This window comes from Eulemur rufifrons, chromosome 29, assembly GCF_041146395.1.
Source record: "Eulemur rufifrons isolate Redbay chromosome 29, OSU_ERuf_1, whole genome shotgun sequence".
In the NCBI taxonomy this organism is placed as follows: domain Eukaryota; kingdom Metazoa; phylum Chordata; class Mammalia; order Primates; family Lemuridae; genus Eulemur; species Eulemur rufifrons.
Genome location: NC_091011.1, coordinates 24,163,233 through 24,190,086, shown reverse-complemented (window position 1 = coordinate 24,190,086; position 26,854 = coordinate 24,163,233). Strand labels below are relative to the sequence as shown.

The 26,854-nt window shown below is 43.6% G+C and overlaps 1 protein-coding gene across 4 annotated transcripts in view; it reads left to right on the top strand.

Moving 5' to 3' along the window:
• The window catches only part of CHN2 (chimerin 2), a 331,335-nt gene that overhangs the window by 162,766 nt on the left and 141,715 nt on the right, over nucleotides 1-26,854 (top strand). For all 4 annotated transcript variants that reach the window (XM_069462638.1, XM_069462640.1, XM_069462639.1 and 1 more), the window contains one exon: nucleotides 23,073-23,111. In XM_069462638.1, coding sequence (XP_069318739.1) covers nucleotides 23,073-23,111 — 39 coding nt within the window. The remainder of the gene's footprint in view (nucleotides 1-23,072; nucleotides 23,112-26,854) is intronic.

The window sequence follows — 26,854 nt, the reverse complement described above, 5'->3', positions numbered from 1 at the left end:
GCTAAAATGACCTTGGCCTCATTCAGCACAATGGTTTGTCATGTATAAGGGGGTCGAGATATTACACTTAATATACGTCCTATCTGAACCAGTGTTACTGGCTTGAATGAGTGTCACCCCAACTAGGAATTGTTGTTACCACTCTGAGACCCTTCCGCAATTGAAGAACATAAGAAAGAGAGAGTACCCCTCTTAGGTGGATATTTACTTATTTATTTATTTCAAAATATTATGGGGGTACAAATGTTTTCGGTTACATGGATCACTTTTGTAATGCTTGAGTCAGGCCTATAAGTGTGCCCATCACCCAGATAGTGTTCACTGTACCTGTTAGGTAGGTTTTCACGCATCCCCCCATCCCCTCCCCACTGCTTGATTTCCAGGGAGTTTTACTTCTCTTTGTGCACGTGTACTCATTGGTTAGTTCCAATTTAATAGCGAGTACATGTGGTGTATGTTTTTCCATTCTTTAGGGTATCTATTTATTTACAGCAATTGGTAAAGAATTGATGAGGATGGCCATTCTGAAACGTGTTTTTAGAATTTAATTTTGGCCACTGATTGACCTTTCAGGGACAATTTCATGTTCTTGGATGTTGTGTGTTTAAGTGTGTGTGTTTTAGAAAAAAACAATCATTTAGTATCTAGAACATATCATTGAAATTCTTAGAAATCCCATAATTGCAGATTTGCGGCATGCATATTATAGGAAGAAAAGAAAAACAAGCCCCTAAACTTTGAGGCCTTGCTTATCCTCAGAACACATCACAGAAAAGTAAAGGGGAGAATGTTGGTGGTATTGTTATTGTTTTATTTTTAGAAGAAGCAGGAGCTGAGATGAGAGTCACGTTACATACATTGAGTCAATTTAGAGGTGTATAGTTATAGCATGGGAAGTTTATTACAGATGTGAAATTATGCAGTATGTAGCAAGGATAAATGTTTATTCATATTCTAAATTTAACCTACCAACATTTAAACATTGCAGTTGGAAGTGAATTTGCTGTTTTGACTTGTGGGCCTGAAATTCTCCCTATACCGCCATGTGGAACAGAGACAGAGCCATGGAAAACGTGAAAGCATATCCAAGCTTCCTCTCCTTTTGGGCAACATATTTGACTCCAGTTTATAAAAACTGAGTCAAAATCCCTACAAAAATAAATTATCTTAGTCATATTCAGGTCTTGTTTTAGCCTTTGCTATGGTCTAGGGGGTGGCAGAGGCCACCTGTCGGGGTCCTGCGGAGGACAGAAGGCACACGCAGCTGGGATGTCGAAGAGAAGTTAATGAAGGGTGTGTTGACAGAGGTGTCAGGAGGTTGAGAGAACCAACAGATTCTGAAGCATCCAGTGGTTTCCAACAGTGGGAAGCCATTTCCATCCCTGGGCCTGAAGGGACAACAGGAGGAAATCATGTTATTGGAGTCCCGGGACAGCTAGAACCACAGGAGAGGAGCTGAGACAGTGGGTTCATGGAGGGTCACATCTGCTGCCTGAATTGCAGCCCCAGAGCAGGGAGAGAGCAGAGAACCCAATACCCCAACCCCTAGAACTGGGGAGACCCCTGGGAGAAGCAGGGATGATTTCATCAGAATCAGTTCTTCCCTTCAGCATCTGGGGATTACCAACAGTGATTCTCCGCTGGACTGACTGGGAGATTCGAGTGCAAGGGGTGGTTAAAACAAGGGAAGTGAAATGTCCCCCTAAGAAATAGAATTTGGGTGAAGGTCTGGCTTGTGTGATCTGACAAAAAAAGGACTAATATTATAATATGACTTATGTCCATAAAAAAGAGAAAATCAACACCCACATGGAGTAGTGGTTAGGAACTCTTACAGTGGAGTGAGATTGTCCAAGTTCAACCCAGGTTTGGCCCCTCACCAGCTGGGCTATCTGGGACAATTTCCTCTGAAGCTCTGTTCGCTCATTTGTAAAGTAGGGAAAAGGATCGTGCTTACCCCGTGGGGTTCTTGGGAGGCTCAAATGAAAAGATGATTGTAAAGCGCTTGGCCTGAGATGCACACTCAGTAAATGTAGCTGCTAGCAGCTAATGCAGATGGTCCCCGACTTGCAATTTTCAACTTTACAATGGTGTAAGAGCTATAGGCATCCAATAGAAATCATACTTTGAACTTTGAATTTTGACCTTGTCCTAGGCTGGCGATACGCCCTATGATACTCCCTGGTGATGCTGGGCAGGGGCCTGAGTCGCAGCTCCCAGTTGCTGACACCATGATGGGGGTAAACACCCATATTCCGCAGTGTGTGGTGCTGCCAAGCGATTTTTGGATATCGTATTTTGTGTTTTCGCATCCCATCATGTCTACAAAACGCCCATCTGTGTACAGTATTCAACACTTTATTATAAAATAGGCTTTGCGTGAGATGGTTTTACCCAATTGTAGGCTAATGTTAGTGTTCTGAGCATGATTAAGGCGGGCTAAGCTAAGCTGTGATATTCCATAGGTTAGGTGTTCTAAATGCATTTTGACTTAATGACATTCTCAACTTTGGATGGGTTTGTCGGGATATAGCCCCATGGTAAGTTGAGGAGCATCTGTACAAGCTAGAAAGGAGGGCTCCATCGTGGCTTGTGGTCCTGTCTCAGAAGATGCCCATCTCTCTGTATGGGAAGTCCCAATGTGGGTGAGGATGAGGGTGTGAGACAGTTATGTTTGTTGAAAGGAAACGTGGGCTGCAGGGGGCTGAGAAGCACCCATTCTCCCCTTTCTTCTTACAGCCAAGGGAGAGACTTGCTTCTCTCTCTGTTGTTGGTAGCCTCTGGGGCTAGGAAGTAGGAAGCAGAGAACCTGACAGAGGAAGGAAGGTTCTAGGTCCTGCAAGAACAGCGCTGGGCTGGAGGTGTGCAGAGAAGCACTGGAACAGAGGAAGCCTGTCCTGGTTCTGGGTCCTCATTCTTCGTGACTGTCCCACACCAGGCATCAGTGGAGGACTGTGTCACTGATCTCTGCCCCACCCTTTGCTGAGCCCACAACCTCCATAGCTTCGTGCCAGGGCTGCTGTTGAAAGGAATCTCAGGGCTCTGCTCTGAATCGTGTTCTCAGAAAATGCCGAGTTGCCACAGTGAGTAGGAGAGTTACATGCAGCTAAGAGCAGATCAGGAAGAAATTGGGATCTGTAGAGGAAAAAAAAGGATCCACAAGAGTACTACAGATGAAGTTAAGTGCTTTAAGTTAGCCCATTCTATTTGTATAGTTTTAAAAATAAAAACTAGAAGCAGGTTGGAGGAACATAATGCACTAACAGACTTGGGAATTAGGGGCAGAATTCTGCTCTAAATTCATGAAGTCATGGCACAGTTTCCTGTTGAACATGGTCTGTTCCTACCACTAGTAGGATCCTGGCTGATTTCTTCTCCAGCAGCCCGAGATTTCTTTCTGGTTTTTCAATTTATGCCCCACCCTCACCCCAACCCAACCACAAGCCAGTGGCCGCCAGAGGCAATGACTTTTGCAGCAGTGAGCTCTGGATTTTCAGCTATAATGGGCAAGAGCCAGGGACGAGATGAGTGTGTGTGAGCTAGTGAGAAAGGGGTAGACGATGCTAAAAAATACACTGTGCTGCACGTGGGGTCCAGCAGTCCATGACATTTCGAAGATTACCTGGCCTGCGACAATCAGTGGATTCGACCACCCTGCTAGAAGAAAAGGTTAAAATGCAGCTCAAAAACCAAATGATAAATAAGTTCAATCTCATAGTGACTATTTATTTCGCCACACAAGGTGGGTGTAGAAAATTTTGGCAGATAGAGTTATGGCAATCACAGGACATCCCAAAGCCACAATGGTGAGAAATTAGAAATGTTCTTCTTGTAATTCTATTTGGAAAGAAATGATTTTAGAAAATGTCCCAGATTTCATGCCTGTCACATCTCTGTCCCCTAAGTGTAAGGAGCATTAAGGTCAGAGGACTAGAGTGGAGTGGGAAAGTCAGATGCAGAAATACCCCTCTCTGTGTGGACAGGAAGCCGTCAGGGGTGTATCTGGACACAGAGCGTTTGCATTGTTTCCAAGGCATTGTTGACATCAGGAATGAGTCATTTACTAAGTGTGAGAGATAAGGTATCTTAATAAGCGGATACCTTTTGAATAGGTTGAGTTCAATAGTTTTGAAAATATCGGTGACATAAAATACATTTAGAAAGCATCTGAAATTCTATAGTCAACATTTCAGTGACAGTGAAGAACAGAGTATGCCGTCTTTCGGGAACCATTTATTTAGTGCAGTGGTGCTCACAGGAGTGGAACAATGTGTAGTCACGCGTGCGTTCTCTCACACTGTGGTGGGCTCGAGAGAAAAGCCTATTACAATACAACAGATTAATTCTGAAAATAGAGCCCATTCCTAAAAAGCCAAAGGTTGCATATGCAGACCTACAAACAGCTCTTGCGGAAGGCTGAGTCTCTTGATCTCGCACGTTATTACTAGGTGGGTATAAGTGGTATGTTAGTGCCCAGAGAGGAACACCCACTTCCTGCTGGAGGGGACAAAGCCGTGGACATGGCAAGCTCTCAGTAAGTGCTTCTTCAGCAGACACAAACACTGAAGATAAAGGACCTTTCCCTGTGTTATTTAGGGGCCCCAAATGTAATCATTTCTGTCTGCTTTCTTTACTGTTTCATCTTCCAGTTTTTGAGTTTTGAGAGGCAGATGCTAGCCATACTAGCTAGTAGTCTGTATTAGAGCCTGCACGTGTCAGGTAAGGCATCTATAGGTCCCGGCCAGGGAGGAGACTTCCAATAAGCTCGATCATTCTTTTCCTTTATGATCAGATCCGCCAGCTTGTGACTGACTAGTCGTGCCGACACTGTGACAGTGGAGACGGTATGCCTCAGGTGAACCTCGCACTCAAAATGCAGTACTGATGGCCGGGGCAGACATTCCTAAGGAGAATCTAACTTAGTTTTTCCTGCACTGTGATGGTGGTTCCCCCGTTGGTCAAGCAAGCAGGCAGGTATTGAGAACCCCGTGTGTGCCAGCATCTGGCTCTGCTTTGGGAGGTGCTGGAGAGAGCAAAGCTGCAGAGGAGAGCTGAGGTTTTGGGGACATGCTGACAGCTTCACTAGGGTGGCTTTCCACTGGGATTCACATCTTGTCTGCATTCCACCAGAAGCCAGAGGACACACACTGGGAGTAATCACGCTGGGGGTTCTGCCACTTGCCCACAAGAGAAGGTGAGCCAGCGGGTCCCTCCTGAAGCATCTCTTGTGACCCTCTCCCTGCCCCTTGACAGATGGCAAGCCCTCCCACCAAAAGGGTTCCTGGCCTTCCTATATTGCCTACTCAATATTGCAGGGAAAGAAGACATTTGTTAAGGCACAGGCTCCCAATGGAAGGGGTTAACTGGCCTTTGTGAAAAAACACTCCTTCATCAAAAATGCTTAATATACAAACCAAAAAGTCTCCTTCCTTCTCAGAATGCTTGATGTGAAAACAGCATCCCAACCCTTTTACATCTGCCTTCCTCTCCCTCCCCATAACACACAGCCTGGCAAACTCCTACTCATCCCTCACCGCCCAGCTCCAATATCGTCTCCTCTGTGACTTCCCCTGCCCCCATCATCTTCCCACTCACCCCCACCAGGGGCCTGGCTCCTGTCTTTGGGCACCCCACGCACTTGCACACATCCCTCCATAGACTCTCTTCGACTCCATTCCCTCTAGCAATGGGAGTTGTTTCAGGTAAAGGACTTTGTCATCTGTGTGTACCCAGTGCTTAACTTGGGATCAGGAACGGGGTGATGGGTAAATGTCTGCTAAATGGACAAACTGAGAAATGAACAAGCGATCTTTCATAAAGGCACAGGTGTGTAAACATACGATTCCTTCTTAGGACAGAGCCGCTGAAAATAGATAAACAGAGGTTACCAGGACAAACAGCCGCAGACAGGAGCTAACTGTTAAGGAAAGGTTTGTTTTAATATTTGATTTCAGATTCTGGTAGTGGAAGCAGGAACTTTCACATACTGTGATTAGGAAGACAAATGTTCCACTGTGCAAACAGCAAGAGGATATGACTCTGCCGCCAGCACGCGGTACAGCTGTCCCCAACCCTATGCCACAGGCAGCACTACGATAACAGCAGGGGGCTGGGGGGGGGGGAGTCTATTCTTCTTGCTCTGCCTTGTAATGTGAATACTTTCTCTTGCGGAAATCCTTGGACCACTTGTTGTTTGCCTTACTCTTCACCCTGTAATCGTAGGGCTGCCAGTGCGGCCGCCCACCGTGCGGCGGGGTGACAGGAAGGCTTTCCTTCCTGCATACATTCGTTCAAGCATTTGGCATGAGAGTGATAAATACAGGCTACTGCGAAGTTGAACGCGGAGCTTTCAGTTAGCATCTTGCAGGTCGAGAGGGCCTGCTCTGGCTGGTCCTTACTCTTGTCTCTGCTTCCTGCACCTCACAGCCGCGCTTCCTGTGCTGTGTTTGTCGCCCGGTGGTGTGGTTGATGAGGTGTCTGAAGTGTTGCTAATGTGTGTGTTTGTGATCTTTAGAAACATTTTCCCCGTAAGAAGTTATTTTTAAAGCAAGTGGTAAGAAACCACAGAGCACCGAAACCCAGGAGAAAAGTAAAACCTGAGCTGAGTCTTGGGAGGCTTCAAGTATCAGAGCCAACTAGAAAGCCTGACTGGGCCCATCTGTTTTTACTTGTCTTGCAGTAATAGGTGAGGTGTAGGTCGGTAATAGATGAAGACAGGCTTAATATACTCCCAGGGAGACCCCAGTGACTGCTTTAACTTCCTGAAGTACATGTACTTAATTCTCATGATAAAATGTGATAGAACAGCCTTCCCAAGGTGACTATTGGGTGGACATTGTGTTGGCCGTAATTTATTCTTATGGGATGCAAACGAATTGGCCAACTTTAGGCAAGGTACGGTCCTCTTTTGGCCTCAGAGTCTATACCTGTAAAATGAGATAATACTATCCACCTGACAGTGCTGTTTGGAAATCCAGTGTGATCATCTATGTGAAGTCTGAGTACATAGCAGGGCCCAGTATGAGCGACATGATTTTATAATGAAGAAAGCATGGCTTTCAGAGTTGGACAGAACTAGATTTGAATATTCAGCTATACTATTTATTAACAATGTGACTCTGGGCAACCTCATTATTTCTCAGTTTACTCACCTGTACAATGGGACTAATAATACCTGTTTCACAAGCTTTGTTATGAGTATTAAATAAGACACTACATGTGAAACAGCAAAAGGTTAAAATATCTAGATCTATATCCTCAAAATTATCTTTCGGAAAAGGGGTGTTATCTTATGTTTTATTTTATACAAAGTCTCTCATACTATTGGATTTACTCAATTACTTTATTTTGAACCCCCAACTACTTACCAGAAAAGATACAATATCCCTGAAATTACCTTAATCAATGATAGTTTTGGCCCCTTGTAGAGGTCACTTAATGGAATCATTAAAAATAAAAGAAACCTCAGATGTATTTACGAGTGTTGAATATAACTGTAAACAACCTTTTAGAAAGTTTTTCTTTCTTTTTTTTTTTTTTAATTCAAATGATATAAAAGGGTATACAGTGAAAACCAAATTTCCCTACTGCTCCTGACCTTCAGCCACCCAGGTCTCCTCCATGGACAGACACAACCTCAGTCCCTGGCAGTTTCTTCCTGAGCTGTTTTGTGTACTGTGTGGTGGGATATTCCTCATTTTTATTTTTATTTACTTTTTTTTTTTTTTTTTTGAGACAAGGTCTCACTCTGGAGGGCTCGAGAGCAGTGGCTGGATCATAGCTCACTGTAACCTCGAACTTCTGAGCTCAAGTGATCCTCTTGTCTCAGCCGCACTAGTGTAGGACTATAGATGCATGAAGCCATGCCAAGGTAAGTTTTTAAAACAATTTTGTAGAGACAGGGTCTCACTATGTTTCCCAGGCTGGTCTTAAACTCCTGGACTCAAGGGATCCTCCTGCCTCAGCCTCCAAAAGTGCTGAGATTACAAGGATGAGCTACCACACCCAGTCTATTCCTCATTTTTAAAATTTAACATCTTGGAGAGCTTTCCATATCAGCCACTCATTCCTTTTAGTCTCTTTGTACTATTTCACAGCAGATTTTTTTTTTTTTTTTTTTTTTTTTTGAGACAGAGTCTCACTCTGTTGCCCGGGCTAGAGTGAGTGCCGTGGCATCAGCCTAGCTCACAGCAACCTCAAACTCCTGGGCTTAAGCGATCCTACTGCCTCAGCCTCCCGAGTAGCTGGGACTACAGGCATGCGCCACCATGCCCGGCTAATTTTTTGTATATATATATTTTAGTTGTCCATATAATTTCTTTCTATTTTTAGTAGAGATGGGGTCTCACTCTTGCTCAGGCTGGTCTCGAACTCCTGACCTCGAGCGATCCACCCGCCTCGGCCTCCCAGAGTGCTAGGATTACAGGCGTGAGCCACCATGCCCGGCCTCACAGCAGATTTTTAAAGATCACTTTAAAAAGCAATAAAGCAGGTGGCTATGTTGTAGTGACCACCTATAAGATGATTAATAGCCAGCTGTTCTCATGCTATGTGACTGTGTGGCTATTGCTGGATAAAGTGTCCAGTGGCAGCACTGTACAGGGACTTACACATTGTTTTCTGTCAAAAGGTTAAGCTGGGTGCAGTGGCTCAAGCCTGTAATCCTAGCACTCTGGGAGGCCCTGGTGGGTGGATTGCTTGAGCTCAGAAGTTCAAGGCCAGCATGGACAATACAGCAAGACCCCATCTCTAAAAAAAAATAAAAATTAGCTGGGTATCGTGGTGCATGCCTGTAGTCCCAGCTCCTCAGGAGGCTGAGGCAAGAGGAACACTCGAGCCCAGGAGTTTGAGGTTGCAATGAGTTATGCTGATGCCACTGCACTCTAGCCTGAGTGACAGAGTGAGACTCTGTCAAAAAAAAAAAAAAAAAAAAAAAAGCCTAAGGAACAAGCAAGCATGATGTACTTTGGGAAAAATATCTTAGATCAGCAGTCCCCAACCTTTTTGGCACCAGGGACTGGTTTCATGGAAGATAATTTTTCCACAGACCGGGGGTGGGGGGGATGGTTTCAGGATGATTCAAGTGTATGACATTTATTGTGCAGTCGAACCTCTCTGCTGATGATACTGTATTGGCAGCTGCTCCCCAGCACTTGCATCACTGCCTTGGCTCCACTTCAGATCATCAGGCATTAGATTCTCATAAGGAGCCACAACCTAGATCCCTCGCATGTGCAGTTTACAGTAGGGTTCATGTTCTCATGAGAATCTAATGCTGCCACTGATGTGACAGGAGGCGGAGCTTATGTGGTGACATGAGGGATGGGGAGTGGCTGTAAACACAGATGAAACTTCACTCACTTGCCCTCTGTCTCCTGCTATGCGGCCTAGTTCCTAACAGACCAGGGACTGGTACCTGTCCACAGCCCAGGGATTGGGGACTACAGTCTTAGATGACAAAAAATCGTCTAAGACTCAAAGATGCACACAGAGAATTTAAACAAATGGCCAGGCACAGTGGCTCACGCCTATAATCCCAGCACTTTGGGAGGCCAAGGTGGAAGGATAGCTTGAGGCCAGGAGTTTAGGACTAGCCTGGTCAACATAGTAAGACCCGAGCTCTACAAAAAATAGAAAACTTAGCTGGGTGTGGTGGTACATGCCTGTGGTCCCAGCTACTCAGGAGGCTGAGGCATGAGGATAGCTTGAGCCCACGAGTTTGAGGTTTCAGTGAGCTATGATGACACCATTGCACTCTAGCCTGGGCAACAAGAGCAAGACCCTGTCTCAAAAAAATAAAAAAAATAATAAAATAAAGTTGTTCCATAAAATGTGACATGATGAAACAATATTCCTAAATTTATGTATTATCTTAATATGTATATATAACAGAATGAATTCAATTATACATACATATATGAATTAAGTATTATTAGATATCTGATAATTTTGTTTATATTACTAAAAGTTTATATATTCAAAAACTTTTTTAGGGCAGATCTTCTCATTAGGAAAATGTAGGCTGCCTTCTGCTGGGGGACACTCAGGGGGACCTTAATATTTAGCAGTCCTACTCTGAACAAACAGAAATCAAACATTATAAAGCAGGCATAGGCTAAGGTGGCACTTTTATTGCTAAGGGCAGGCAGGAAGGCTGTTGGCCAGGTGTGCTTACTAAGCACTGAGCCCCAGAATTAAGCAGGCTTACCTGTTTGCCAGGTGCTGCAGCGCTAGACCACCGGGAAGGCAACCCTCCACCACCAGGACAATGCCACCAAGGGTGGCACAAAGCCAAGAGACAAATTGCTTCCATCTCTCCAGGGAGAGGCCAGGAGTTCACTTATCGAGTTTTATCCACAGGACAGGAGCAGGGAAGGTTTCTTTCCCAGTAATACTGTGTATTTTGGCATAAAGCATGTACTTATTTGGACTAATTCCCACCATATACATGGGGCGAGAAGGTTATTCCATGGCACAGGAAGGGTCCACTTGTTCCCTTAAGGTGGGAAGGATGGCTTCCCCGGAGCTGATGGCTCCCAGCAGGCTGCCTCTGAAGCTCCAGGTCATGTGGAACAGCTCTGATCAGAGGGTCTTGGCTTGGGAAGAATGCGGCTAGGTGCTCCAAGACTGAGAATTTAAGGAGTCAGGGAGCTTTCTGCCTGGAGAGCACTTACAGGGCAGCTAGCCCACTCCCTGTCTCTACAGATGAGAAAACTGAGGACTGTCTGGGTTGAGGTTGAGGGAACAGCCAAAAATCGCTCAGTACACGGGGGACGGAGCTGGGACCAGACACTTACTTCTGTGTCCCAATCTTTGCTTGGCTTATGGACGAGAGCACAGTTTTCTGCTCTTGCCTGGGACCCCCATCACTGGAATCCTCTCCGTCACGTGTAGAAGTACAGCCAGTGACCCTCTGACAGTCAAGTCCCACTGCAGCTGGTTCTGTCTTCAGCCTATAAGACAAATGATGATTTGGCAAACGCAGGCCGGGGTGAGTGCTGCTGACATGCCCATGCTTGATATGAATGACTGCAATTACAATAACCGCACTGATTATTGTGGATGGTGCCAGTGGTGAGGAAGGATTGTGCTAAATCAGAGAGCCCATTTGTTGCCAGGCCAGTATTGAGCTGACAAGCCAGGCCTAGGCATGGGCTGAATATCTCTATTGAGAACAAAATCTGGGCATGAGTCACACACAGCACCTGATACGTAGGGGACCCTTGAGGAAGAACAGGCAGGGTGATAGGAAGGGAGGGATGGATGGATGGATGGATGGATCAAGGGAAGTATGGAGGCAGGAAGGGAGGGAGGAAGGGATAGGAAGAGGGAGGGAGGAAAGAAGGATGGGAGGGAGAGGGAAGGAGGGATTTTAGTTAGAGAAATTTCACTTTACTTGTTCAAAAAGATAGCAGAAAGTGGAATAATGTCATGAGTTTTCCTGCTTCTCTAGTGCTGTTTTCTACAATGTGCAAACCATGTTATGTCATTGAAGCAGACCACAAATAAGAAAGAACTGAAAATTTCATGTTAGCTTCTGCACCACAGATTCCTCTATGGGACTAAGGTCACACGGAGAAATATCAACAGGCTTTGAAGCCAAATCAATCTGGATTTAATTTCTGCTTTTTCACTAACCACGTGACATGGGAAAATGACTTAATCTCTTTCAGTTTCCTCATCTCTAAGAGATAAAAGGACACACGTTACGGGACCTCTACCAAATGCTTCCTTAGCACCCTGGACTTTGCCTATCATAACACTTTTCATAATTTATTGTAATCACTTGTTTAAGATTTGTTTGCTTTCATTGCTGGACTGAAGGCACCTGGGTTTGCCTCGCTTACAGCTATTAATGTACCTTTATCATGTAGCACAGTGCCTGGCACAGGAGTACCCGCTGAAAGGATGGATAGGTAGATGGGTGGGTGGGTGGATGGACAGTTGGATGAATGGTTAGATGCATGGCTGAATGGATGGGTGGGTGGGTGGATGAATGGTTGGATGGATGGGTGGATGGATAGAGAGATGATTCAGGAAAAGTGAAAAGATTCGAGATAATCTATGTAAGGCACCTACCCCAGAATCTATGATATACCAGGCACTTATAAAAATTCCTTTCCACTTTTGGCGGAAGACCCCACCTCCTCTTCTATCTCTGTGCTTCAGGACTATTTAACTCTAAATATAATATAGGCCCCCCAAAACTTTCTTTCCTTGGCAGTTGCCATATTGCCAGGGCCATGATTACTTTCATAAGAATTTATTTTACCACTGCCACAACCAGCACATATCTGAAGAGGCACAAATGCCCACAGTGAACCCAAGATACGTAGGAAAATATTATAATAGGAGAAAACAGTGGCTCTTCAAATGGCAAGAGTGAAAAGCTAGCTGGAGGTACATCTAAATTGTCTCCTTCTCTAAGAGCTAACCTCTTCAGGAAGGGACTGAATAAAAGAATAACTATCAAGAAATAACTGAGTAAAATAATCTCTCTTTTCTCTCCATTCCAGCAGCACTTTAGATCTAATCTTGCTTTATAACGCAGCACTTTCTCTTTGTGTTACGGTGACATGTACATGGGGCCCGGGGCTGGATGCCCAGCAGGTGGTCAGTTAGTGCTTGTTGAATGAATGAGTAAGTTGATGTCTTATTTCATCTCTTAATTGATTCCTGTGGTTAGATTCTGCATCTCGACTCTATGTCTGCGCCCACGTCTAGTGCAATCTTTTGTGCCAAGCAGGCCGTAAGCTGTAGGTAAATATTTGTTGGATGAATAAATGAATGCACAAAGGGGTTCCTGGAGGAAATCCAGGAAGACATTCCTCTGATGAAGAGAATTTGTAAAGAGGCAGGAGATGCTAGAAGAGAAATGTCTGGGGAGGAGAGACCCTAGGCCGAACGCAAGCAGTGGTGGTGAGGCTGTCTCTAAGGAAACAGCAGAGCAGGAAGAGTGTGAATGATGAAGGAGGAACTGATCCACCAGGAGAGCAGCTCCAGCAAGCTGGGAGAAACCTGCGTTTTGTAGATGCCTACAACCAGTGAGTGGGGAGCGGGCCCAGGAAGGGAGGGCGACCAGGGACATGGCAAGGGATTGGGCCAAGGTGTTGGTGATGATGCTAACCAAACTGGAGTTACTATGGCTTTTATCCCTGTTGACCCCTGGTGTCCCTTTATTGCTACTGTTTGCCCCCATCTCACTACCAAACCTCCTGCTTACAAGCTCTGTTTGCTCAATTTCCACTCACCCATCATCCCACTTGACTGTGGCTTCTACCCACACTGCCCTGCAAGGTCATCAGAAACCCCCTTGCTGCAGTAGTGGGCTCTCCCCAAGCTTATCTCACTGGAACAGCTTCTGCTGCTGTAAACCACTTCCCCCTTCTGAAATGTCTCTCGCCTCGCCTTTCATGGCGTCTGTTCCATGGTTTCTCTCTGTCGCTCTGGTCTCTGCCCCTTCCCCACTTCTCCTCATCCTTTAAATGTGGGGGCTCCTCTGGCGCTCTGTCGAGGCCTTCTTCCCTGATCAGGGCATTCTGACATTCACCCTGTGTCCTGCCATCTACTTCAGTGGCCATGGCCGCCATCTGTATGCTGGGGCTTCCCTCCCTGGCGCTCCAGCCCAGGTCTCTTTTCTGAACCCCGTGCCTCTTAAGAGATGTTCGCTCAGCGTCCCACAGCCATCTCTTTCCAGCAGAGACAGGCTTAGAGCATCACCGTCTGCCAGGCCCGCTTGTCCTCTGGTCTAGCCATGTCTATGAATGGCATCAGTCCAGGTGCTTAGGCCAAAATCCATCCGTCTTCCTCTGCCCAAGTCAGAAGCCGTGTTCCTGCCTTTTCTTCCCTGTGCATGTGGCATTCATCACCAAGTCCTGCAGATTCTTTCTTCTCAACGTCTTTCGTATCTGCCCCATTTTTCTCTGCCTCCACTGCCACCTTTTGAGTTCAGATCACTAGTGTCACCTTCCCAGGTTACCAGCAAGTCCTTAATTGGGCTGCCTGCCTCTTACCTTCCTCTCTCCCATCTTCTCTTCCCCAGCCCAGTCTCACTCTGCAACTGGAGTGATCTGTCTACAATGCACACTGGACCCAGTGTGCTCCCTGCTTACGTTTTCCCTTCCCTCTAGGACAGGAAAGCCATTAGAAAGGTTTTAAAACTCTTAATTATCTAGCCCCTACTTACTTCTTTAATTTCATCCCTGGCGATTCAGGAACACCCCCTCCCCCACCTACCCACCCACTCAGCCACACAGACACGCTAGAGCCTGCTTCAGCCAGCAAGCTGAGCCACTTCCAGCTCTCAGTGCCACACCCTGGCTTGCCTCTGGTCCTGGCGGGCCACACCTCAGGCCGTGTCTCCTCCTCTGAGAGCCTGTTTGTCCACACAGGCACTCCTTGCCCCTGGCTGCTGTAGCGGATGTCTGGGTAATAGAGTGCCTCTTTGACTAAGTTACTCATTCTTCACTCTCTTTTTGGGAACCTTAGGCCTTGCTGTTAGGGTCTCTTCCTCTGGGTCTGCTCCTGAAGGAGCCCTGGACAGGGCTACTCAAGGCCAGCAGTGACTGGCCACGGGATGAGGAAGAGCCTAACTGTCCCCTTCATCCAGTCTTCCAAAGGTTGGGAGTCTCTGCCATTGACTCTCCTCTCACACATGCTCTCATTAGGTTACCATTGCCTCCTTATTTGTTTGTTTCCGTCAACAGAATGCAAGTTTTGAGTTTCTGTCTTCCACTTATCCAATCCTTTGAGCACTTACAGTGTCCTGGAATACAGCAGGCAGGGCCATTCCAGTTTGCCATTTGTGCCCAGCTGAGGGGACTATAGAGGGCCGAACATAGGCCGGGCTCAGGGCTGTGTCCCCCAGAGGAAGCATCTTCTCTGCATACAAACGCTGCCCAATTGCCAGGCTGTGCACCTGCCTGGGAGAGACACCTTTAGCTAATTCACAAAAGGCGCCCAATAGGCTAAGGGTGAACCACACATCAGAAAACAAGATAAAAGAGGTTCTTGCTCTCACCTTGTGATCCTTCTAGCACGAGGAGACAAAATATAAACAAAGAGGTATATGACCACACAGTAAAGCATTTCAGCTAGTGAAAAGTCTCTGCAAACAATGAGAAAGAGTATCTGGGAAACCACTTTGGACTGGCTGGTCCAGGAAGACCTCTCTGAGGAGCTGAGATCGGATGATAAGGAAGCCAGCCAGGCACAGATCAGAGGGAAAGAAAAAAAAAGAGGCCAGAATGGTTGAGGTCTCAGGGGCAAGAGAAGAGACAAATGAGATGACCAGGGAGAGGTGGCCAGAGGCCAGATCACACACAACTCCCTGCCTTGTTCACTGTGGCGTACACAAGGCCTGGGCCATTGTGTTTATTCAATAAATACCTGATGAATGGGAGTGTCTCACCATGCCTCTGTGTACAGGATACGTGGCCCAGGACAGAAGTTCTGTGTGGCCCCAGAGCCCTCCAGTGGACACAGACTCCAGCCCAAGGCCCTCAATGGCTTCATCATCTTCAGAAAAATCTCTGCCTAGCCTTGTCCCTGGGGCCCAGCCTGAGGGCCCAGCAACAATTCCTGGAGTTTGTCTTATTAACTATTCTCTGCAGGTAGGACTCAATCAGTTACAGAAATCCCCGATAGGAGACCCACAGTTGGATGCACAGCAGGCCTTCCTCTCTTACCCAAGCAGAGTTTCCAAAGAGAATACATGTGTGTCTGATTTCTCAGGGGAATGCGGGGGAACCTGTGCAGGTGATAGGCATTAGCAAGCAAGCTCTCTAACAGCATTCATATCTCGGTGTTTTGCAGCAGTTAGGATGATCTGCAGGTAATCTCGCAGCTCAGGCCCAGTACCACTTGGCTGTGATGTCCTGACAAAGCCCATGCCACCAGCTGCAACACTGGCCCCTCACAAACTTCTGAAAACCCAAGGTTGGGCATAATGTGTGCATCGAGGACATATGGCAGCATGTGCACAGATACAACATACCCCTCCTGCTGTTGTTCTTTGCTTTCGTTTGGATCCCAACCCATTCTGGGCCCATTAAGCTAATCACCCAACAAATTCTGAATTGTCATCTCATTGTGGGCCTATTCCATGCCTGATTGGAAAACCTGTTTTCACCCAATTTCCCTGGAAAAAGCCCACCACAACCCATTTGCAAATGTGTGCATCAATAAATCAACAGTGGCAGCAGAGACCTGGCTTTTCTGGGAGAGAGGATGACAGAGGGAGGGATGCTATCCTTCCACCCTGTATCTTCCAAATGACACTCCCATGCAATATAGGCAGCTTTATGTGAAATGTTCTAAAGGGTAGATCATCTTCAACTTCCTTGGTAGATCGTTCTCCACAGTGAACGAAAGAGTGAATCTTTCACTCCTCTCATTTTCCAAAGCCTCTGCATGTGTTTTCTGTTGGTCTAGTCACCCTCCACTGAGCCACACGAAGGAATCTGGCGCTCCTTCCTGTTTACAGGTGTTTCCTCTTCAGTTGTCACTTACCCAAGTGAGCACATGTGTTCTTTAATTTTTCTTCATTAATCAGTCTCCAAATTCCTTTACACTTGCTCCTCAGGTGATTCCATCAAATCAACACATTTCTGGAGCTAAACATGCCTGGAAGAATATAGTCTTCCAGCTGCAGCCACCCAAACGTGTGAGATGAGTGTGTTTCACCACACTCCACGCCATATGTTTCCACAGGTTCACTTCCAGGAGTGTTCTCTGCCTCCGTTTGCTACCGTGCAAATGCATACTCAGTCTCATCTGTGCATTTTCTATGTGAATCTTACAGGCATCAAAAATTAAAATGGATATTGATGACAGCCAGTGTTGCCGAGTGAGGGTGCGAGGAAATAGACATTCTTGTACACATTGTCGAGAGTTCCGACTGACACAACTTTTTTTGAAGCCCATGTTAACAGTAACTTTTAAAATAAAAAATACGGGGGCAGGGTACAGTGGCTCACACCTGTAATCCCAGCACTCTGCGAGGAGGCTGCAGCAGGAGGATCATTTGAGGTCAGGAGTTTGAGACCAGCCTGAGCAAGAGGGAGACCTCGTCTTTACTAAAAATAGAAAAATTAGCCAGGTGTGGTGGTGCACACCTGTAGTCCCAGCTACTTGGGAGGCTGAGGGAGGAGGATCACTTGAGCCCAGGAGTTTGAGGTTGCTGTGAGCTATGATGATGTCACTACACTCTGGCCAGGGCAACAGAGCAAGATTGTCTAAATAACTAAATTGATAAATACACTTCACCCAGCCGTTCAACTTCCCCGAATCTATACTGCACATATAACGTATCAGTGCAGCATTGTTTATGGTGCCCCCAAATTGGAAATAGCCTAAATGTCCATCAGTTGGAAATCATTACATAAATGAATTAAATACATTTTGGAATACTCATGCAGTGGAAGATCAAGCAGCAGTTAAAAAAAGAAAATAACACAGATCTATGTCTAGTGACATGGAATGAAATATCATTAAATTCAAAAAGCAAATGGCAGAACAGTATGTGTGGTATGAGACCATTTTTGTGCATTTTTATTCTAGCTATTTACAGAACAAAATCTGAAAGGATTCACTCAAATTTCTTAATGGTGCTTTTTTTCTGAGAGAGGGGACTTTCTAAAACATGTATTTTTAGATCATTGGACTTTTTCTGTTTTCAACAATAAGAATGTATCACTTTAAAGTTTAGTAAAAACAATAGAGATATTCCGTTATTTTTGCTGTGTTCTTGATCTAGAAAGATGAGTTTTTATGACACGTGGTCTCTGTTGTCCCTGTCATCCCCTCCATCTATCTCAGACACTGAGGAGCTTTCTTTGGGATAATCCCAGAATTCTTTGTCTTCTCCCACAGACCAGAACAGCAGCACCATCTTTTTAGGGTTTAGTTACTTTAGCACATAAGGTTTTCTCAAGGTTGCTTTCAAGTTTTGACCTGCACCTCTGGGCCTCTTAAACCAGTTTTCTTTTTCTTTTTCTTTTTCTTTTCTTTTTTTTTTTTTTTCTTTTCTTTTTCTTTAACATGTTCAAATTCTTTATGGATTATTTTATTTGAGTGGTCTTATTACCTATTTTTGTAAGGTTTTGATCATTTTCTAAGCATCTATATCTTTTTTCCATTTCCCCCCTCTTTAATAAGAGAAAGTAACCTATTTTCCAGCCTGCTTAGAATTGCTCATGAATGTTTATTTCACAAAATTTTTAAAAGAGGGCCAGAGGAATTGGGCATGGCCTTTTGCTACAGAAGCAATGATCTCTTTTCTTTTGTCTCACCCTTAGTACTTCCTGCCCCAACACTGTACATGCTGCATGAGTTATTATAATGATTATTTTTATTGGGTCTTTTTACATCTACTTTATTTTCAAGGTGATGATTTATTTAGGCAATGTGTTTTAAAAAATATCTATCACTCCTACAAATTTATTTCTCATTCTTTTTAATTTTTATGCAAGCAATATATATAGAGAGAGAGAGAGAGAAAAAAATTATAAGATGCACATAAGCAAAAGAAGAAAAATTAGAAATCACCTGTATTTTCACTTTCAGTTAGAGCAACTTTTAATAATTGGGTTTATAGCCTTCTAGATAATTTCTATGTATATAAATATTTACCATTTCTTAAAAATGAGATTATATTTAATAAATTATTTCACAGACTGATTTGTTTAATACTTAACAATATAGCATGAATATTTTCCTGTCATTAAAGTAAATAATAACAGCAAGCATAGAGTTTACTATATGCCAGGCACCTAAGCATTTTATTTTATTATTTTCTCACAATTTATTTTGTGTCCATCCTTCATTTACTTTTTTATTGTACCCTTTATTTGGAATAGTGTCTCTCTCTCTCTCTCTCTCTCTCTCTTTCTGTTAATCTCTTCACTTTTAGCTTTCTCCTGTACATGGCTGTAAATGAAATGAACCATAGTTGTTATTTTTCTCTTTACGGACTAAGCATTAGGCATATTAACCTATGCAGTGCTTGCAAAAATGCTATATGTTGGGTGGTATTATTACTCTCATAGATTAAAAAACTGAGGCACAGACAGGTTAGATAATTTACCTAAAGTCACACAGCTAGTAAGTGGCAGAACTAGGTTTTGAACCTAGACAATCTAGCTCCAGAGGCTGTGCTCTTGACCACAAAGCTGTAATTCAAACTATCATTTTCATGGCTAAGTATATGATAATTATTTAACTCTGCCTCCTTTCTGTGCTTTTAGGTTCGCTATTATACACAGAGCAGCAATGAACACTTTGATCACGTATATGTCTTTGTACACCTGTTCGATTACTACCTTAGGCTAGATTACCATGAATAGAATGGCTGAGCCAAAGGATTGACACATTTTTAAAGGTTTGGTACATAATTATTCAAAGTTTTTAAGCGATATGTTTTCTAAGCCTCTCTGACCCTTATAATTCATCATCCCTTTCTAAACATGTATAGCTGTCTTCTGGGTTCAATGATAGATTTTTAAAAAAAATATGGAGCTTCTTGTTCTATTTCCTCTACCTTCCTTCTGCATTATATCCATTTCTCTAAAATGTTTAACAAAATAGTACAATTTCAAAAAGCATTATGCCTTATATTGTCAGTGTGTCCAGTACCTTGCATCCCCCTAACTTTGACCATTAGCTGGGGTATTTGCAGAAACAGAATACTGCCCCACCATTTGACTTCCTGGCAAATTTTCATAATACTGATTTTTTTTCTTTTCTCTATTTTATTTTTTTCTTTTGAGCTTCACAAGAATTGAAATAACAAATCCAATATATAATAATTTTATTTTCTGGATTTCAATATATGTAAATTCAGGGGGACTGCCTGGCAAGAATGAATGATGTGTTAGAGATCAGGACGTCGAACCTCCCACCTCTGCCTCTCATTTATTTTATGACCTTGAGGAAGTCACTTAATCATTCTGCATTTCATTTTCCTTATTTGCCAAATGATGAATGGGAACTAAGTGACCTTGAAAACCTATTCCAGGATGTTTTAAAAAGTGTCAGGTTATCCAAGAGTAAAGGTGATCTTTGGAAAGTATTGTGTGACATTGGGGCAATATATCTGTTGGTGGGGTGGGGTTGGGGGCAACTAAAGATTTATTTCAATATATTAAAAATATTTTGTGCTTCATCACTTGACCAAGGCCTCCTAACAGTGTGCTTTAGTGGTTTGTAAAACATATCTCTAAGGCCAACGTAATTATAGTTGTTCCACTGAAGCATGACAAATGGCCTCTCACTTTGAATTCTTTTATGGGAAAGAAAAACCTTCCATGACAACAGCACTGGAACTTAATTACAGGCTCCAGATTTGGGGACAAGAATCAAGACAGTCACTGGCTGCTGTTGAGAGAGAAGACAAGAGCAAGGGCCCACCTGGGAAGAATCAGGACAGCATGATGTAACAATAACAGTAACACGGCGACATCGGTGGAGTGGCATTGAGAACTTGCTGTTTGCTGGGCATTGTCCCGAGAACTGCATATGTACCCACTATCTCGTTTAATTCCCACAGGGCCCCTAAGAGATAGGTTACCTCTACTTTTATTTTTTCTGTTTTACACAGATGAGTATTGGGAGGCTCTTAGTAGAAGCTAGATAATCTACTTTGAGTTATTAGGCCAATAGTTGTCGGGGGTAGGAATTGAACCCTGAGAGTTCATTCATTTATGTGACACAAATTTGTGTTTTGTTTTGTTTTGTTTGAATACCTGTTATTAATATATGTCAGGCACCCTTCTAAGGGCTGGTGATGCCGAAGTAAATGAGGCAAAATTCCTGCTTTTGTGGAGTTTGGCTACTAGTGGACAAGGCCCATCGAAACAAAGCAACACATCAATAATAATTTCAGGTGGTAATAAGTTCTATGAAGAAAAATAAGCTCTCTATTAGGGAAGTGATTGGAGCAGGGAAAAGGCTACTTTTTACAAGGATGGCAGGGAAAGCCCCCAGGAGTTGACATTGGGAGGTGACATCGACCTGAGCCCTACATGCTGGAGCAGGTGAGCCAGGCAGAGGCCTGTTGGAGAGCATTTTCCATGGAGAGTCCATCAGAGCAAAGGTCGAGGGATTTGAAAGAGCCTGGCTTGTTCCAGGAACAGAGAGAAAACCAGTGTGATTGGATGATAAGTGAAAAATGGCAAGATGTGCTCAGTGGAGTCAGAGAGGCAGGCAGGCTCCCAATGACACAGGACTGCAGGCCACAGCAGGATGCTCAGATTTTATTTCACATGCAGAGGGGAGACACTGGGGAATTCTATACACTGGAGTGTTATGATCTCCTGTCTCTATAGGCGGCTTTCTTCACTTCTATGTTATGTTGCCACCAAGGAGCGACTGGAGAGGGATAAATTGTTCATGTAGCCTGCAGGGCAGCCTAAATCAAGGTTAAGTTAGGGGCCAGTATTTCAGATGAAACAAAGTTCTAGGTTTTTCACAGAACAAGACTGAAATGGACAGTCATCTAATCTAGAAGTCTAACTTTAGGTAAGAAGACCTTAGCGGACCCAAGTTGAACATCTGGGCTATATTTAAAGACCTACGTAAAGGAGACTAACTCCTCTGTCTCAGGGCCTTCCCTGCATAGACAGAAAGCAGTGCTCTATGTTCTCAACACTCCACCACTGTAGGTCTACAGACTGTGCTTGCTTCAAAGAATCAATCTCATCCAAAATAACAAGACATTATAGCTTTGGGTAGGTGGCATTTCAGGGATTTACATTTCTATGCAATCCATACTCTGTGAGTCAGTGTATGTGGGGGGGGGTGTTGATCTTTATTTGTCTTTGAAAAAATATTTTTGAAGATGTCAACATTTTAACATAATGGGCCTGGATTTTCGGATGAAGTGACATTGTATGGATGCTTCTAGAATTTTACTGTATATCTTGATTTATTTTCTTTGAATGTTTTTTTATAAACAAACACTCATCCAAACCCATTAAAATTGGTTTATGTCACATATAGGATGAAATTAATCGCTTGTTTAGATTAAAAGCTCACTATTCTAAGATATTGTTCTCTTACTTTGACAAAAATAATTGAGTTAATGATCATATTTATTCAGCAAACTAAGGACAGACTGTGTGTTGCCTTGGGGCTACAGGATGAGAAAAATAAAGAGTTTCCTTATCTAAAGGGGCTGAAATAGAGAACTTTTAATGTTGCCCCCCCAGCCCCCCTGTCCCCTGGATCAACCTTCTGTGTTTTGGGGAAAAGGATTTCCACCCCCTCACCCCCCCCACCCCCCGGCTAATTAAGCTAGAGCATATTTTTCCAAGGCCTTATAGCGATGAGCTCAGGAGGACTCTAATAGCTGCATCAGAATTATAAATTCAGCTGTTGGCACTGGGATGGTTGAGTCAACTGAACAAGCAGATTTTCTCCTATTGTCTATTTCCTAGATTGATGAATAACAATTTCATCCTCTCCATTTTGCTGTAACTCTTTCACTCTGACACTTCTGATTGCTGAGAGGTTTCTGGAAATTTTTTAAGTCACACATTGGAGTTAATTCAAGGAGATAATGCGATTCCAATTGAATCATCAGTGTCTCTGCTGTCAGACCCAGTATTTTAGGAGTTCAGTTGGTCGGGTTGAGCAACTCTACAGATTTAATATTACATACTTGCCAATTCGCGTCTTGCTCTCAAGTCTTAATAAACGGGGTAAAGGTCTGATTGGAAATTGTGAAATAAATTATATGTTTTTTTATGCCAAGTTAAATAAATACTGTTTGAAGGGATTTCTAGAGGGTACAATCAAGTTAATTGCTTTAAAAATCTTTTTTGATTTACTGGGCTCTATGAAAAGTGTTAAGCAATTGCTTCTGTCACAGTGAGCCATCTGAAGACAGAGGTGCCGGGTCCACAAGGTTTCCAATGTTCCCTCCGTCCCGCCCAGAAACGCCTCCCAGAGGAGCAGAGAGCGCCCTGGGACAGGAATGCAAGTCCTGCTGACAGAGTGTTGTTCCCTCAGCGAAGACACATGTTGACAGTTTGACGTTCAGGCTGACAGACCGATTTCTTTCTTTTTTATTCTAGATGCTGAAGAATACCAGCCTCCAATATGGAAATCCTACCGTGAGTACCTGAAATGAGAATCTCCTCAGAAGTCTTCAGCAGGCTGCCTTCTGGAACAATTCTTGCCCCCGGTGTAGTGCGCACAAGTGGTGCCACGTCACAGCACTGCAAACCCACATCTTTCTTTTTCCACTAAGGAGAAATGTTAGTCAGAGACGACTAACCCAGCCCCTCTCCCCTGCCTCGTCCCTCCAAGAACCAGCTGCCTGCTCCCCTCCTCAGGAAGGCTTGGAAAAGGGAGGTGTTTGTTCTGACTCTCTGCCTTTCAGTTTGGGGTTTTACTTTTATTTTATTTTTTTGCATAGTTGTTCAGCAAGAGTGAATGTGTTGACTCCCATGATTTATGTTCTTGGCCGATCATCCTAAGGCTGTAATATCATATGACCATTAACTGGTGAAAAATTAACAGATTAGCAAAGAATAATGTTTGGTCACTAAGGGTGACTCCTTAGAGACAGAGATCATGTCTGATCAGCACTCAGCTCCCCTCACAAAGGCAGGCGGTTGTCATCGCCTCAGACCTGTCTTCTCTCTTCTTGGTAGCACATGCCTGACTCAGCAGTTCTCCAGTGAGAGAGGGAAGGACCGTGGTAGGAGGGACCCACTGTGTCACCGCCCAGGGGACGCCGTTCCGTTCAGGCTCCCCTTCTAGGCAGCAGTCATAAGAATCATCATTACTTCTGTGGTGGTTGTTGCCGTGGTCACCGCTGCCCATTGAGACCCTGCCCTGTGCCAGCCGCTGCTCTGAGCGACTGGATCTCAGATTCCCACCGCAGCCCTAACAGATGGGTGCTATTATTATCTCCACTTCGCACGTAAGGAAACCACAGCTCACGAAGCTTAAGTAACTTGGAGAAGGCTTCACGAAAAGCGGTGGGGTGGCATTCGGAGTGGAACCCAGATGCAAGCCTCACCCACAGCCCGCAAGTCTCCAAGACTCTTCTCCTCTTATTTGAAACTTTATACATCTGTATATACACACACACAGACACACACACACACACACACACACACACACACATACCTATATGTATGTATTTGTTACAAAAGCAATACAAAGGTATGTTAGCAAAATACACAAAGCTGAGAGTAAAAGTTTCCCACAGTCCACAAAGCAGCCCCCACCCGCATTCCAGCCCTTTCCGGGTTCCACTCTTTCCCAATAGCTGACCTCTGTCAATTTTACAAGATGTCTCCTTCTAATTGTTTAAAAACCCATGCTCAGTATCCAGGCATTTTTGTTGTTGCGTTGTTTTGTAAAGATGCCTTTGAGCTTTACTTGGTGTCCTTCAACTTGTTCCACTGCACAAACATCTTGTTTTTATCTTTCCTTGTCAGCACACACAGAGGCACCTCTTCTTCATTACAGGAGTCTGTTCTTCCATTTGTGAAATAAAGGGGGTCATGCTGGGTCTCTAAGGGCCCTTCCAATCTAGTGCTCCGCATCCCCATCTTCTATTTTAAGAGGCAGAGCTAATGACTTAGTAATTGGATGGTTTTTTTGTGTTTGTTTGTTTCCTAATGGAGTGTGAAGTGCTCTGACAGTAAATCAACAAAATCTCTGTAGTGAGAGGTATTGGGGGTTCTCTGACCGACTGTGCCTTGCACACTGCTGTGCACACAGCCTCACAAACATTGACTACCTAATAAATATTTGTTGAGTGAATGCCACTGCAGAGAACTTTGCTGAAGTGAAAAGGTGATATTGGCTCAAATACATTTTGTCTTTTTCTAAGAGACCTCGTGCCACCCAATATATCTCTTAAAAGCACTTCTGTGTCCTGAGAAAGCTAGAAAAGCATTGCTAATTACATGTCACAATATCAGTTTTACCTTCGTGTATTGGTTTTAAGTTTGATTTTTGGATCTAACCAAGTTGTGTTTTTTTATTTGCTCTAGAATCATAAAACTTTACTTGCAGAAGGGATGGTTGAAGTTATTTAATATAAACCTCATAGCATATATATGAAGTTCTTCGTTATTACACCCAACTAATAGTCATCTAGGCTCTACTGCATGAATTCTTTGACTTTGGGCGTTGGGCCACTTGGAAATCTCCATATACCTCACAATATTATTATCAAGCTCATGCTACCCCATCTTATTCCCAAGAATATCATCCATTCATTTAATTAATCTTTGAGCAAATGCTTTCTCAATGTCAGGGGGCATTAGGAATCAACAATGAATCAAATGTGGTTTATACTTTCCTCCAATTTACAGCCTAGTAAGGGAGATAGATGTAAAACAATAAACTTAAAATACAAATGGATTGTAGTAACAAAATTCTACTCCTCTACTTCCTGGGATTAGAGAAGACTTTATAGAAGACATTAAATTTGCACGTAGGTCTTGAAAAATGACTAGGAGAAGGAATCTGAAGGCCTTACATACCTTAATGTGGTACTTTTAAAAATCCAAATATGCTAAAACTATAGTATTTCCCTGAAAATCCAGCAAAGCTTTCAGAATATTAAATTTGTTTTGTTTTAGATAACCTATTGGTAAATCCATTCTGAACCTCAGGAATCACTAAGCCCTTCTCTTTGAAGTGCTCACAAATCATCCTTTGAGAGATTAATTTTAAATACTGATGTCAAGCTTATTAGCATAGCATTTATGGAACCTATATTCTTCTATCACACATTTTTTAACTCTGGAAATTATTTGGTACTATTAAAGCTCTCATGTATTTACTGCATGCAGTATAATTTTGCCATAGTTTAAGAGTTGGTTTAAAAATTTATGATTTGCAATGATTAGAAATGTATATAGCTATCTCTTTGCTTTTATTCACCATTGTTAACCATAAGTTTGACTTATTTAATGTCAGATTCTTGTTATGAAGCATTAGTCCCAATTATGACATTATTCCTAAAAGAATATTAGTCTTCTTCTAATGATTCACATAAGAAACTGTTTCTAAGTTTTAATGCTAATTGCAATGCTCTGGGCTGCAAGTAACAGAATACTTTACTCAATCACATTGATTGACTTAAGCAGAAAGTCCAGAGGCACTGGCTTCAGGCTTGACTTATTCCAGAAACTCAGATGACATTACCAGAACCCAGTGTATATTTCTTCCTGTCTTGACTCCACTTTCCTGCATTTGGCTCTACTCTTAGAATGTTCTTTCTTTGTGATCCCCAGATAGCTACCAACAATACCAGGGCTATCACTCTGTCATTCAAGAGTAACAGGTAGAGAGACAGCCTACCTTCTTGACACTTCATACAAAGTCTCAGCATTGTGTCTCAGCCCTGATTGATCTGAATTACCCATTCCTGAGTCCATCACTGTGGTCAGAGAGTTGGGATGTGCTAACTTCCCTAAACCAATCAGGACCCACCACTGGAACTCAGGGAAGGGTCAGTCTCATATAACCCACATGACTGGAAAATTTGGATTAATGTTGCAATGGGAAAGATGGAAATGGATGCTGAGTTGGCAACCACAGACATCTGACTTAGAAATTTAGAAAAGTAAGGAACCTTAGAAATCATCTCTCTTAAAGCTTTATAAAGTATGGTGTTAATTAATTTATTTCTTCATTCAACAAATGCATAGCAAGTCTCTGCCCTAAGCCAGGCACTGTGGTTGGAGTTGTGGGACCACGGGACGGATAAGATTGGGTGTTGGCTGAAGAAACCATGACGTCACAGGATGCCCCTTAAGTTCCTGCCCACTCTGTTTCTCTCCTTTTCTTGGAAGCTAGCGCCATCACTTACTGAGCTGTTTCCACA